The 15,978-nt window shown below is 37.4% G+C and overlaps 1 protein-coding gene across 2 annotated transcripts in view; it reads left to right on the top strand.

Moving 5' to 3' along the window:
- The window catches only part of C1H5orf24 (chromosome 1 C5orf24 homolog), a 73,829-nt gene that overhangs the window by 31,772 nt on the left and 26,079 nt on the right, over nt 1–15,978 (top strand). Inside the window, exons 1-3 of one of the 2 annotated variants that reach the window (XM_074213530.1) lie at nt 4,412–4,518; nt 12,644–13,128; nt 14,790–14,953. In XM_074213530.1, coding sequence (XP_074069631.1) covers nt 4,452–4,518; nt 12,644–13,128; nt 14,790–14,953 — 716 coding nt within the window. In that variant the 5' untranslated portion in view covers nt 4,412–4,451. Of the gene's footprint in view, nt 1–4,411; nt 4,519–12,643; nt 13,129–14,789; nt 14,954–15,978 lie in introns of those variants that run through there. The other variant, XM_074213529.1, reaches the window with a different exon arrangement.

Below are 15,978 nucleotides of genomic sequence, written 5' to 3'. Positions count from 1 at the left end.
TATTCTGTAAATAATGATGAACAGTAATAATAGCCTAGCTGTGTGACCTTGGGCAAGTCACTCTTAAATCCATTGCCTTAAATAAATATTTTTAAAAAATGAACAGATTGATTATAGAAAAAATAAGACTTAAATGAAATAATGAGGAATGAGATGAGCAGAACCAAGAACATGTTGTAAATGGTAACAGAATTATATTTGAAGAGTAACTATGAACAGCGAAGTTATTTTGAGTATCAACTCAAAATCAACTACAAAGAACCTGTGAAGGAAGGTCCAGAGAGAATTAATAGAATTATGCATGATATGCTTTTACATACCTATATATCTGTGTTAAATGGTGTCCTCTAGTGCAGGGTCAAGTGGGAGGGAAACTGCTTGGAACTTAAAATGAACCAAAAAATGAAATTAAGAAAATACATACAACCATGGAAACAGTGTAAAGACTAACAGACTGCCTTCTGTGGGGGGATGGGGAGGAGGGAAGCAAGATTAGGGGGGAGATTGTAAAATTCAAAATAAATAAAATCTTTCATATAAAAAAAGAAAATACACACATAAAACACTAATATGTACATATGTAAATATATAAAAGACATATTGCCCAATGAAATTAAATAAGTTAATTTGTTGGATGGGCAATGGGAAAAAAAAAGACATTTAAACCTTTAGTGCCTTTATTGTTTAATACAGTACTTGTTTTTTTAGCCAATATAAAAATAAGTATTTTGTATTGTTAATTATCTATTTATTTTGGTTGATTAATTAGATGGCTAAAAATAAAAACTGAATTTCCATCTTCAGGAAGAGAATTTGTAAATTTTGCCATTTTCTATTTCATATTTATATGGGTGGGCATTTTCATTTTTGTTTTAAATCAAATATAGAAATTAAGTGGAAACAGGTAAGCCTGTTTTTTGATGATGAAAACACTACAAAACCTTTGTTAAAATAAAAAAGTCAGCTATCCAAATTAAGTTTAATAAACATATTCCAAATTGGAACTTATTTATGGCCAACAAAATTTATAAAATAAGGAAGCTTAATATGAAGTTTTGAAGATAATAGTAAGAACATAAGGTCTTGATGGATTTCTTCTTATAGAATGTCCTTCATAAAATGCTTGTAATTATTTTTTAATTAGAGTTGTATAATTTTGTTTAGATTTTTCTAATTATAGGTAGAATAAATTTTTATATTTTATAATAATGTAAATTTTGATATTCAACTCTTTAGGGTAAAAATGATCAATTTTATTATAAGCATTTAATAAATTAAAGAATAAGATGAAGATATTAAATTACACCATATGTTGAGTTTTTTTTTTTTTTAGTTGAAACAGTTTCTTAGAACAAAAATTTGGGAACTGTTTGAATTAAATGAGCACAAATTTTTCAGGAATTTGACTAATGGAATCAATTCTCTAACCACAAACGATTTTAAAATTGGATTTTGTTTTGGTTATAAAAGCTCAAAAAAAGAGCCTACTGTAAATCATATTATTAAAAAAAAACTAAGAAAGATAAATGAAAGGACAATTGTGTGTGTGCCTGCACATTTACTATATTCATTGTGTGCACTATATTAAAGTTGCCTAGCCAAGGCTGGTTTATAGTTCTCAAAGAATTGGTTCTTTCTTTTTTAAATATTTAATTTTTCAATTATTTATTCTTCACATAGTTTTAGGTCAGATGATTATCATAGACTGTATATAAAAACTTTTCAGACCTATATGTAATTCTCGCTGCATATAGTGTTTTAATAGTTCATAGATTTAATTTTAGCCAATGTTAAAACATGGTTTTACTTGTTTATTTTTCAGAAATAACTCTAGATAACAATAATGAAAGAATTTGTGCTCAAATCTATGTAAGGTCCTTCCCCTGTCAAATGTTTCTGCCACCTGGTGGCCAAATGTATAAATATTGATGATAGTTTCAGTAGTTACTGAATGCTTACAATCTTTAATTAGTTGCAGTCTACTTATTTAAATTAACGGTGGACACAAATATGTGGGTTCACTGGAGAAGAAAAAAGGAAGTATGAGTAACCACAGGGAACAGAGAACTGTTAATATCTCTCCAGAGGAATACAAATTAACCTTTATTTCTTGTTTGTTGTTGTGTCCAACTCTTTATGACCCTGTGGACTGGCTATGGAATTTTTGGCAAAGATAGAAGAGTATACATTCCTCCTTCAGTGAATTAAAGCAAATTGAAATTTGCTTGCTCAGGACCATTCAACTAGTGTCTGAGGCCATGTTTGAATTCAGATCTTCTTAACTCCATTCCTTAATTATCCTTAAATAAATTTTGACATGTTAGCAGACAAGATTTTCAAGTCTGGAAAAAAAGATACTTGAACTAGGACATGTGTAAGGGAGATTTGTAAAAGAGGTAAGATGAAAGTGTACTGCAATTCATGAAATAATAAACACCGTGTAATGAAAATCCTGAATGGAATGACATAAATTTAAATTCTAGACTTTGGAATAAAAATCTTAATAGTCTCTTATCCAGATGCCTTCATTATGCTTTGGGAATCCTAAGCATTGTTATGTTTTGTTTGATCAGTAGGGCACAACGTTTGGGTGTAAATATATTGGCTGATGGTGCACTTTAGAATACAAGAAGTGGGACTGATTCTTAAGAGTGATTGATGTAGTTGTTATTCAGTCATTGCCAGTAATTTTATGGTTATCCTATAGATAGCTACATAAAAAGTCTAGAGGTAGAACACAATATTTGATTCTTTAGCTGTTATACAGAATTGATTTAAATACTTCTTGCATCTAATGCTTCCATTTGGGGTCAAAGCTCTAAAAGAAACTGAGGTCGGTGGAAGTGCCACAAGCAAGCCCAGCCCACGGCTTTCCTCCCCAGGTCACCCTAACCAGGTGCTTATTTTATTAGTCAAGAATATGGTGAAAAAAAAAATATATATATATATACATACACATATATTTCTATGCAGAAATTTTACATATTAATATTTTTACATATATAACCTAAATATATTTATATATTTTAATACAACTATGTAAATATACATATAAAATATTACATTTTTAAATATATTTAGAACATATTCTATATCTTAGCCTTTTGTTGTTTGGCAAACCAGGTTGTTCTTTCTAGTCATTTTTTAGACATTTTTTCCCAGTATGAAGAATCCCAAATGATTTAAATCCCTTTATTATTTTGATCATTTTGTTTTTTCTTTTGATTTTTCTCAATGCCATGAAGAACCTTTGTAAAGGTGGTTTTCCTGGAAGTTTTTCCCATCTTGAACCAATGGTGGGGTCTATTTCTGGTCTGATCTAGAGATGCTCTTTGTACTCTGTTCAGATTGTAACCTGACTCTGAAATGGTATTCTTTTCCTCATCCTTAGTTTCCTTCAGGAGATAATCTATGTGAGTACAAGGAAATTTTTGTCCTTGTGGCCCCTATGCCTGCCTACTAAATGTTGATTGTTTGCTGAAAGAATACTTGGCACTCAACTTGCAAGTGATTACTTTTAAGAGACAGGCAGCCCCCAAAGAGCTCCAGCTTTGGATGCGGGCCTGGAAAGGCCTCCCCTCCGTGGACCTCCTGGTAGTATGGGAATCTACTGAGCAGGAAAGAATTTGTTTGCTTGTTTTTCGAAAGGCAAGTGGGGCTAAGTGGCTTGCCCAAGGCTACACAGCTAGGTCATTATGAAGTGTCCGAGGCCGCATTTGAACTCGGGTCCTCCTGACTCCACTGCGCCACCTAGGCGCCCCAGCAGGAATGAATTTGAATAAGGCATTTATTAGGTCTTGACTCCGTATCTACCAAGTCCGGTGCTGAGAGCTGGAGGTGTAGACGGAAGACAAGGCTACTCCCCGGCTCCGGCTGTGGAGACGAGCCGGGCGGAAGCTCCGGCTGCGGGGCCCCGGCGGGTCGCTTCTCCTTGACAGTCTCCGGCTGCCTGGGAGGGCTGGGGACGTGGGTTGGCGGCGCTGCTCGCAAGGCTCCGGGTCGGAGGCCGGAGGATGGGCCACGCGGACTCGGGGGGAGGGCGGCTGCGCAAGGACCGGGAGCAAGGGCGCGGCAGCCGCGAGCAGCAGGGGCAGGGCGCTGCCGCGGCTGCGAGCGCCCGCCGGCTGAGCGCTCGCCCGTCTTCTCTTCTCATGCTGGGGGGTCTTCCCCTCCGCAGGCCCTCCCACATCCAAGATGGCGGCTAGGGCATCGCGGTCGGCGGGCTTCAAGATGGCCACTGGGCCCTGCGAGCCCCGCCCCTCGCGTTGCATTTCTGAGGCCGGACAGTGAACTCGGCCTTCCGAGCCCCGTGGCGCGCGTGCGCCTGCGCCCTGGGCGGCGCGGGGGGGGGGGGGGGCGCCTGGCCCTACCGGCGCCTGCGCCCTGGGAGGCTGGGGGTGGCGGCGCCTGCGCCCTGGGCGGCGGGGCGGCGCCTGCGCCTCGCCGCCGCTATGCGGCTCCTTCCGTGCTGGCCCCTCTTGCTGTGGGCCCTGGGGCCTGCCACCCTCGGACTGCTCGGTGAGTTCTGGCTGGGGGCTGGGAAGAAGAAGAAGTCTGTCGGCTACAGGGCGGCCCGCGGCGCGGCCCGGGTCTGCTTCCCCGCCCTTTAGTACCTGGGCAGGGGGACCCGGGGGAGGAAAGCCCAGGAGGGCCGGGCTTGGGTGCGGCACTTCCGTCCGCTTCAGTTTCTTGAAATGTCCAGTGAGGGTCCCGGACTGCAGGGCTCTCGGGCCCCGCCGGAAGTGAAGCGAGTGGGGCCGCTGGCGAGGCCGGGGCCTGGGGCCGCCCGTTTGCAGCTTGGCTGTTGGTGTTTTAGGTGGCAGAGTGTGCCCTGAAGGGCAGCGAAGGAGCTGGGAGAGGAGCTGACCGCCATCGGGGCCACTTGAGCGGCTCTTAGTGAGCTTGTGCTGGAGTCCGGCCAGCACCTTGTAGTGCTGCGACTTGGGGAAAGCTCAGGAGTATGGAGCCACATCCCATCTCTGATTCTTAATACTTCCGAAGGGGCCATTTAAAGGCTTCAATTTTTTTTCTTTTTTAGAAAGATTTTATTTATTTTGGATTTTACAGTTTTCCCCCATTCTTGCTTCCCTTTCCCCACCCTTGTTAGCCTTTTTTCTTTTAGGTTTTTTTTGCAAGGCAAATGGGGTTAAGTGGCTTGCCCAAGGCCACACAGCTAGGTAATTATTAAGTGTCTGAGACAGGATTTGAACCCAGGTACTCCTGACTCCAGGGCCGGTGCTTTATCCACTGCGCCACCTAGCCGCCCCAAGTCTTTACATTGTTTCCATGTTATACGTTAATCTAGTTGAATGTGATGAGAGAAATCATATCCTTAAGGAAGAAAAGTAAAGAATAAGAGAGCAAAATCACATAATAACATTTTTAAAAAATTAAAGGCCCTTGTTCAAACTCCACAGTTCTTTCTCCAGATACAGATGGCATTCAACTTTCTTAAATGAACTACTGGGAGAGTTTGGATAGATAGCCTTTAAGGTTCCACTCACTTGTAAGTCTTACCTTTTTTTCATTATGTTTCCCTAGATATAGAGGCTTTATGTGAAAAAAGGCCTCTGCTGTAAAATAGGAGTTGTGGATTGAAATAGAGGATATCTCTGATTTCTTCCAGCTCTAAATTCTATGATTCATGAATCTGCTGAGATACTACCTTACATGGAGATTTTTATGTTTATCTGTTCCTGTGGCAATGAGAAAAACCCACCCCACTGTAGAAGATTTCTCCACTGATGGAGATGAATAACTCCTCTAACTTCTTTCATCTATGTAGATGAACAGCTAGTTTATTTTTTTAATTTTATTTATTTAAGTCAATGGGCTTAAGTGACTTGCCCAACTTAACACAACTAGATGATTATTATTTACTTAAAGTTATTAATAAGGATTTGAACTCAGGTCCTCCTGACTCCAGTGTTATGCTCTTCTCCACTTTGCCCCAAGATGCCTCTTTGTCACTTTACCCAGATACACACTCTGCAGTGTCTTAGTATCTTTCAATCTCCCAGCAAAGCTACTACCTGAATGCCAGATCTCAGATGGCTACAGTTTTGTTTATTTTCTACAAGTGCAAAAGCAGTTTATGATTCTGAACCAAAGATCTACTGCTGTGACCCCCCCCCCCCCAGGAGGTGGATGAGCAACTTTAAACTCATATTGGAATGGAATTTGAAATTTATTTTTAACTATCAAGGTCCTGGAAAATAGTATTTGGGATGGGACATTTTGTTTAGAAGCCGTGAAATGTTCTTAAATGTAGATTTTTGGTTCTCCATTAACATGAAGGAACTTAGCATGTCTATATTTTATCATGTGAGGAATTTTCTTTTGTTGAGTTAAGAGAAACTCCTCATCAGAAGACTAATAAACAGCAAAAATGTTTCATCACAGCAAATCATGAAGTTTAGACTGTGATATAAGGTATGGAGAAGTTTCATCTGTATTGGTTGAGTGTCCACACTGATGAAATCTTGGTTCCTTCAAATATGAAGAAGGTAAAATTGGATTTAGGAAAAAAACAAGCATTATAATCAGGAAGTTAAATAGAATTAATCTAATTTTAAGTCTTTTTTTATAAACACCTAATACTAGGGGAGGATATTTTTCAATTTAGTGTGATTTATCATTGAGTTTAAATCAACCTATGCATTGTAAATGGGAGGTTTAACTAGACAGCAATTTTTGTGAATGATTTTTCTTGACTACGATTTTAAAATGAGGCAACCGTGGCATAGTGGCCAAAAAAACTAATGCTAGATTTACAGTGTTCAGAAAGAGTGGGGTGACACTTTTTTTTATGCTTTGACCCAGTCTGACCATATCTAGAATATTTTGTTCCTTTCTGAGCTTCAGATTTCAGGAAGGATAATGATAAATTGCAACTTGCCCTTAGGAAAATGATCTGGATGGAGAAGACTGGTGTTTATTTCCTTCTGTAGAGTGACTGAAATAACACGCTGTTTAGCCAAAGAAAAGAAGACTTAAGGGGCATTTGGTAACTATATTTGAGTATTTGAAGGACAATCTTCAAGTAGAGAGACTAGAACTCAAGAGGGCAGTTAGAATTTGCAAAAAGAGATTTTTGCTTTGGATAGTAGTAGATAAATACATTGAGCTGTCTTATTGGATAGAACACCTGGGGCCTGGAGTCAGACCTGAATTCAGATTCTTCCTCAAACATTGTGTGACCCTAGGCAAGTCAGTTAACCCTATTTATTTCAGTTTACTCATCTGTAAAGTGAGCAATAAAAGGAAATCACAAACCACTCCAGTACCTTTGCCAGGAAAACCCCAGATGGGATCATGAAGATTGGGACAGGATTGAAAAAATGACTGAACAGCAAGAAAAAGATATTAACTATTACTGGATGTTTTCAAATGGAAACTGGATTGTCAGAGGAGTTGCAAAGCAGTGGTGTCAGATTTAAATAGAAATGATCTATGTGGATTATGCATATTGACTTAGAAAATAACATTATTCTCATTTTTGTACTATCATCTCAGTGTCTCTCACTTCAAGTTTACTTTTATTTTAAAGGTTTTTTGCAAGGCAAATGGGGTTAAGTTGCTTGCCCAAGGCCACACAGCTAGGTAATTATTAAGTGTCTGAGGCCAGATTTGAACTCAGGTACTCCTGACTCCAGGGCCTGTGCTCTATCCACTGAGCCACCTAGCCATCCCTCAACATACATTTTTAAAATTACTTTTTTAAATTTTATATTATCACAATAATATTGTTGTGAGAGTAATCATAAACCCCCCTCCCCCCAAAAGAATGTTCTCATCTTCACTAATTAGAGAGAGAGACACACACACAGAGAAAGTGTACTTCAGTCTGTGTTCATATATCAATGGCTCTGTCTCTGGGGTGAGTTGCTTTCTTTATCCTAAGTCCATCAGAGAAGTTGCTTCAATATTTTTCCCACAGTTGCTGTTACTAACTGTATTTCCCTCCACTCTGTTCCTCCCCACTCTCATTTATTCTATTCTCTCCTTTCATCCTGTCCCTGTTCAGAAGTGTGTTGTATCTGAGTACCCTCTCCCACAATCTTCCCACTCTTCTATCACCTATTCCCTCCTTCCCCCCCCCATTTCTTTCCTCTCATTTTTTCTAGGTTAAGATAGATTTCTATACCCTATTAAGTGTGTATGTTATTTCTTCTCTGACCCATTTCTGATGAGAATGAAGGCTCACTCATTCCCCCTCACCTTCCCTGTTCTACCCCATTGTAAAAGTTTTTTCTTTACTCTTAAGTGAAATATCTTAGCCCGTTCTTCCTCTCCTTTCTCTTCCTCCCAGTACTTTGCTTTATCACCCATTGACTACATCTTTTTACTATATTATACCATTATATTCAGCTCCTTTCTGTGCCTTGTCTATATATGCCCCTTCTAAATGCTCTTATGAGTGAGAAAGTGCATATGAATTATCAGTATCTTCTTCCCATGCAGGATTACAAACAGTTCAATATCATTAAGTTCCTCCTAGTTGGTCCTTCCCATTCATTCCTCTATGGTTCACCAGAGTCCTGTACTTGGAGATCAAACTTTCTGTTCAGCTCTGGTTGTTTCAGTAGGAAAGTCTGAAAGTCCCCTTTTTTCATTGGAAGTCTGTCTTTTCCCCCTGAAAGAGGATGTTCAGTTTTGCTGGGTAGTTGATTCTTGGTTGTAAACCAAGATCTTTTGCCTTCTGGAATATCATATTCCAATCCCTATGAGCCCTTAATGTAGATGCTTCCAGATCCTGTGTAATCCTGACTATAGAGCCATGGTGGTTGAATTGCTTGTTTCTGGCAGCTTTTAGAATTTTCTCTTTGATTTGGGAGTTTTGGAATTTGGCTATAATAATTCTGAAAGTTTTTCTTTTGGGATCTCTTTCAGGATTTGAATGGTGAATTCTCTTAATTCCTATTTTACCCTCTGCTTCTAGGATCTTAAGGCAATTTTACTGTATTATTTCTTGAAAGATCAAGTCTAGGCTCTTCCTGGTTGTGACTTTCAGGTAGCCCAATAATTTTTAAATTATCTCTTCTGCATCTGTTTTCAATGTCAGTTGTTTTTCCAATGAGATATTTCACACTTCCTTCTAATTTTTTTTTGTTAAAGTTTTATTTCTTCCTGAGTTCATGCGAAGTATCGGCTTCCTTTAGTTCCATTTTATATTTGAAGAAGTTATTTTCTTCAGAGAGCTTTTTTTTTATCTCCTTATCTAGTTGGCCAATTCTGTGTTTTAAGGCATTCTTGTCATTTGCCTTTTGTGTTGCTTTTTCCATTTGCTCTAAACTGGTTTTTAACATTATTTTCTTCAGTATTTTTTTTTGTATTTCTTTCATGATTTATCTGCATTACTCTCATTTCTCCTCCCAATTTTAACTCCACCTCCCTCAATTGCTTTTCAAAGTCTTTTTTGAGCTCATCCATAGCCTAAGTCCATTTTCTATTTCTCTTGGAGGTTTTGGGTACAGAAGCTTCGATTTTGTCATCATCTAAGTACGTATTTTGGTCCTCCATGGGACCAAAGTAATTCTCTATGGTCAGATTATTCTTTTTCTATTGTTTGCTTATTTCCTCAGCCTACGAATGATTTATTGCATTTCCAAGGTTTTAGGGGGTTTTGGGAATAATTCATAGGTACCTTAATTCCTCCAAGGTCTTATGAGAGGGTCTGACTGCTCTCTTGCCTCTGTTCAGGTCCTCCACTCTGCCCTGGAGCTGTGAGGAGGGTCCCTGCTCAGCTATGGTGGTGTTGGGGGCCCAGACAGCAACCTGGATCTGAGTCTGGGTAAACAGCTGAGCCTTGCCCCAGGGAGAGCAGAGAGACCTCTGCAGTCTCCCCAGACCCCCTTATCATCTGTGTGCTGGAAGCTCTGGAAGTACTGGGTGGCTTCCCTGATTCCTGCTGAAGGTTCTCATTGCAGGGCTGCTCTGAGGCCGGCCCTAGCTCAGCACTCACTCTGGTGTGACAGAATTCTCTCACTACCTCTTTTGGCTGTTCCAGATGATTAAGCTGCCCCCTCTGCCACAGACCCAGGTTCCTGGTTCGGCAGTGTTTGCTGCAGCTGCAGCTTTTTCTCATCCTCTGGTCCTGGTGGAACAGACCTGTCCCGAAGATGTTTTAAGTTGTCTTGGACTGGGAAATTGTATCATTCAGTCTTTCTGTGGATTCTGCCCCTCTAGGTTTTGGTTGGAGTCATAATTTGATGGATTTTGAAGTTTTTTGAGGAACGAGTTTCCTGGAATTCATGCCTTCACCCTGCCTTCTTGGCTCTCTCTCAACATACATTTTTGTAAGATTTTTGTGTTCCAAATTTTTCACTCTACTTCCCTGCCACTTCCCTCAAGACAGCAAGTAATCTGATATAGGTTATACATGTACATAATATGCAAATATTATGGAAATATGTAAATATTATGGAAATATGTAAACATATTTCCGTGTTAGGCTGTAAAAGAAGAATCAGAACAAAAAGGAAAACCCATGAGAAAGAAAAAACAAAACAAATTTTTACAAGTGAAAATAGTTTGCTTTGATCTGAATTCAGATTTCATAGTACTTTGGAGGTGGATGGCACTTCTGTCACAAGTCTTTTAAACTATTGTTGAGAAGAACTAAGTCTGTCATAGTTGATCATCCTACAGTGTTACTGTTATTATATGCTATGTTCTGGTTCTCCTCACTGTACTCAATATCAGATCCAGGTTTTTCTGAAATCTACCTGCCTAATATTTATTCCATTACATTCATATACCACAACTTCTGCCATTCCCCAATTGATGAGCATCCCCTGAAATTCCATTTTTTTTGCCACTACAAAAGAGTTGTTATAAATATTTTTGCATATGTGGATCCTTTCCCCTTTTTTATGATGTCCTTGGGTTATAGACCTATTAGTAGAATTACTGGATTAAAGGGTATGCATAGGTTTTATTTCCTTTTGGGCATAGTTCCAAATTACTTTCCAGAATGGTTGAATCTATTCATAACTCTCCCAGCAATGCATTGGTGTTCCAAGTCTTCCAGTCTCCTCCAACATTTTCCATTTATCTTTTCTGTCATTAACCAATCTGATGGGTGTGAGGAAATACCTCAGATTTGTTTTAATTTTCAGTTCTCTAATCAGTAGTGATTTGGAGCACAAAACTTTATTTTCACATAGTATCTTTTTTTTAGTTTTTTTTTGCTAGGCAATGGGGTCAAGTGACTTTCCCAAGGCCACACAACTAGGTAATTCTTAAGTGTCTGATGCCAGATTTGAACTCAGGTACTTCTAACTCCAGGACTTGTGCTCTTATCCACTGTGCCACTTAGCCGCCCCCACATAGTATCTTTTTAAAAGATGGATGGTGCAGTGGGTTCAGATGCTGTTGTAATCTTGAATAAGTCACTTTCCATTCCTTAGTCTCAGTTTCCTTATGTGAAAAAATGATAAGTAATAAGTCCCTTCAAGTTTCGGATTTATGATCCTAGTGTGGAAAGAACGTTGGACTAGTTTGTCAGAGTTGGGTTCTATGCATATTTCTTCTACTTATTAAGCAGGCCTAGGCAAGTAAACCTAGAATATCTGGGCTTAGAGATGCTCTAGTCCAGTATCTTCATTTTATAGATGAGAAGATTGAAGTTCATAGACTTTACAACTTGTCCGTGGTCACATAATAAGTTAGTGTTAGAATTGCATCATATATTTCCCATATTTGTCCAATGTTCTTTTCTCTTCACCCTGCAATGGGGCATCTAGGTGGCACAGTAGATAGAGCACTGGCCTTGGAGTTAGGAGGATGGGAGTTTGAATCCTGCCTCATGGACTTGACACTTACTACTAGGTTGTCTGACTTTGGGAAAGTTATTTAACCCTGATTGCCTTGCATCTGAGGCCATCTCCAGTCATCCTGATTTGTATCTGGCTACTGAATCCAGATGGCTCTGGAGGAAAAGGTGAGACTGAGAATTAGCTAACCCAGCACCCCCTCCACTCAAATCCAATTCATATACTTGTCATGACATCATCTTCTTGAAGTCATAGTCTTCTTTAAGAATAACGGACAAACATTTTTGTTACTATTATTTATACTGATCATTCAAAAGGAAATAATATTTGCTGCCCTGTCTGCTTCACAAGGTATTTGAGAGGATCAAGTGATACTGTATATAGTTCATCACAGTTTTGTGAAATGTAATGCTTTCTTTGGCTTCATTTCATCTACTAAAAATATGATTAAAAACTAATAGTGAAATTTAAGTAATAGATATTGTCATCTAAACAAGAAGCAGGAATTTTAAAAGACAATCACATTTTACTTTTTTCCTGCTACTTTGAAGGAGTAGTTATGATAGCTTAATGAAAGCAGTACCTATTTCCTTATTTAATATACTAAGATTTCATATTGTATTAAAGGAATATTGAAGAATGTTATAAGTAATAAAAATTTAAAGTGTTTTATGATTTGCAGAATGCTTTACACATTTTATCTCATTTGAACTTTCAAGTAGCCCTTTGAGGTAGGTGCTGTTATTATTATATCCAATGAATAGATAGGAAACAAAATGATATGGTGTCTGTCAAATATAAATATATAGAATTCCTTTTGAATTACATTTTCATTGTATATAAACCCCCTTTTTTTGTTGTTGCAGAGAAAAGTGAAAGCTCATTGACTGAACAGAAAGGATACACTGAAACTGAACTACCTCTCAGTCCAGGTGCTGGTCATTTAAGTAATGAAGAACATGAACTTGGGCAGACAGAACAGTACAATACTGGTGAAATAACTTATGCCACCCTGGGAAATGAAGAGAATGGTGATCATTTAATGTCTGTGATTCCAGGAGAGTCAACAGAGGGGCACATTTCAAACCTCAATACTGGCAGTTGTGATGCTAGAGTTGAAGGCTCTAAATGCAATATGCAAGAGAGCCTTTTTTCTCTAATTAGATCTGGAGCAAATATTCCTGATAAAGGAGAAGAATATAATTTGGTTCTTGAAACTGTGCCTACAAGTCTACCACCTAAAGAGGATTCCAATAATACAGAGAGTCTAAAAACCCCAAAGGTCAATTGTGAGGAGAGAAATGTGACTGGCTTAGAAAGTTTCACTTTGCAAATTCTAAATGTTTCGCAGGTAAGTAGCATATTATTCTGTTTGTTTTGTATCCCCTATTCCTCAATCCTCATAATTTACTCATTTTACTTTACTAGTACTTATGCTTTATTGTTTTAAATTTAGGAAGTATTTGGTAATTGCATCTGTGTGTGTGTGTGTATGTATATGTATATATATGTGTGTGTGTGTGTGTGTGTGTATATATATATATATATAAATATATATATGGAAAATTAAAGCCTCTTGAAGTATCTTAATTGAATCTGAGTTATGATGGTGGGTAGCATGTTAAGTCACACACACACACACACACACAAACAGTCTCTTGTTCTCTGAATCTAGTCACTTTAAGGCAAAACATGATGAGATTGTATTACATTAAGGATAGAGACCAGTCTGACACTTCTATTTTAAAAAAAAAAAAAGAAAAAAGGAGACCTAAAGAGGTTAAGTGACTTGCCACAGGAGACACAGGTAGTAAATGGCAAAGTTGCTATTTGCTTCAATATCCTTGGACACATCTCCCTTTCACTGGTATCATTATCCATCTGTTCAAAATTATGTATAAGTTGTCAGTGTCACAATTATACTGGGCATAAGTATACTGATCTCTTCCAAGCTATTACTCAGAATTTTTTTAAATATCTAGTATTACCAAAGAACCATAACTCCTTTATAATATTACTAAATGGTTTTCATAAATTGCTTTGTTGAAATAGTAATCATTTGGTAACTAGCCATCTAGTAATGAGCCTTTCTGTATCAGTGGTACAGATATTAAGGTCATCATTGATCTAGTGTTTAAACCATTTTTAGCTTGGTGTAGGGTCTACCAGAGATTGAACACAGATCATTTCCATATCACAATAAGGCATTAAGAAAATGATTTTTAAAGACCTGAATTCTTTACATTTTTATGAGGCATTATTCTGTGCAACTTAGTCTCTGGGAAAATAACATTTAAATATTTCATTGTTATACAAAACTACAAGGAGTTTTTTACTTTTCACAGTTTGAGAACCAATATTTGGTTCATGGTGGTTGATAAGATTATCTAAGATGATTTTTTAGAACATATATGTTATTGGTGAATCTAGATATGTGAAAAGATAATTTTGCAGAGAAAATAAACTGGTAGTTTATATAAGAATTTGTTATTTTGATGCATAAGTTGAAATAAACACAAATTCTGAAGACTCTCTGTTATGTAAAGGTGAAAATAAAAATGAAATTCAGTTTTATTTGCTGACTATTATGTATAGTGACCAAGAGAGAATAATGCAAACTTTATACTGAAGGGGTATAAGAATTTCATTGTTATCTGAATGATTACTGGGCTCCTCGACTGGATTAAATACTCATCAAAAGAATCATTTGTAAGATGATCATCATCTCCATCCACAACAACTGAGATCACCTGCTAAGACAGCATCTTGATTCTGAGAATTGACAAGGTGAATATTAATTATAGTGGTTACGATGATGTAATCTGAGTGGAGATGCATATTTAGTTATGTTATCTGGAAATAGATATTGTTAATTTATACAAAATTCCAGAATAACTACATTAGTAAAGGAAAATGGCAAGAAAACTTAGAAGGAAAGTATTTCTATTATTTGCCCTCTACAACAGATCCTTCTTACCCAATCTTTAATACATATATTTTCTCTTGTCACAGGACCTGATGGAATTTTTGAACCCAAACAGTAGTGATTGTACATTAGTTTTATTTTACACCCCTTGGTGTCGCTTTTCCGCCAGTCTGGCTCCACATTTTAATTCTTTACCACGAGCATTTCCATCTCTTCATTTTTTGGCATTGGATGCTTCTCAGCACAGCAGGTATACTTTTATTGAGTGCTTTTTATAGTTTATGAATTAATTTGATTGTGCAAGACTGTTTGCCTTAGTGACTTTGGAATTAGGAAGTCTTGGGTTTAAGTCCTGCCTCTTGCTCTGTGACTCTGAGCAAGCCTTTTCACCTCTCAGTGTCCCAGGCAACTTCAGATTCAGTGTAATAGTAGTAGAAGGAGTTTTATATAAAAGATCCTTCTCTTCATTCTTCCCCCAAAATTTGGTTATAGTGAATACATATAGGATATTAACTGGTTAAAGATAGAGAAAGAAGAAACAGGTATAAGTTCCTTCATAAGACTAGTATAGTGGGGAATTGATTAATTAATTTATAATTTTTGGTTTGGACTTATGAAATAATTGATATAGGAAACTTTTGGTTAAGGAATACCCTCTACCAGAGCAGATCAGTAACCTAGAGTTTTAGAGAGTTGCCTGGAGTAATGTGAAATTAAAATATTTTTCCATGGTTGCAGTATTGTCAGAGGTTAGATTGACTCTTTGAGTTAGGCAGTTTCTTATCTTAATATTGAAGGTTATTAAATCTTGAAATTGTTTATTAAAAGAGTTTACTCTTTTTTTCTGAGGCCAAACTGTAATTTCTCATCTATATATTATCCTCTTTAATTTCTTTCAAGGCCAAATTTAGGGGATAATTTGAAATGTGGTATCTCTTAGATTTGAAAAAAATTAAGATAAAAATATATTTGTTAATGTTTGGATACTCTAAAGAGATATAAGATTCTGGGTTTACTTGGTAGATTTTTTAAAGATGGATTATGTCTTCTCTTTAATTTTCTCTATTTTCTCCAATAACATTTCAGTCTTATTTCATATTGCTTTGATTTTTTTCAAAGAATAAAGTATTCAAACTGCTGGATTTTTGACTTAATAAAATACTGATGGATAACTTTGTTCAAGTATTAATGTCTCTTTCCTTAAATTAATGTTTTTAAGAAATTAGAACTGTTTATTAGAATAGGGAACCTTCTCATGAGGAAACTTTTATCAAA

The sequence above is a fragment of the Macrotis lagotis genome, chromosome 1 (assembly GCF_037893015.1).
Source record: "Macrotis lagotis isolate mMagLag1 chromosome 1, bilby.v1.9.chrom.fasta, whole genome shotgun sequence".
NCBI lineage: Eukaryota > Metazoa > Chordata > Mammalia > Peramelemorphia > Peramelidae > Macrotis > Macrotis lagotis.
This window is presented reverse-complemented; position numbering and strand designations above follow the sequence as displayed.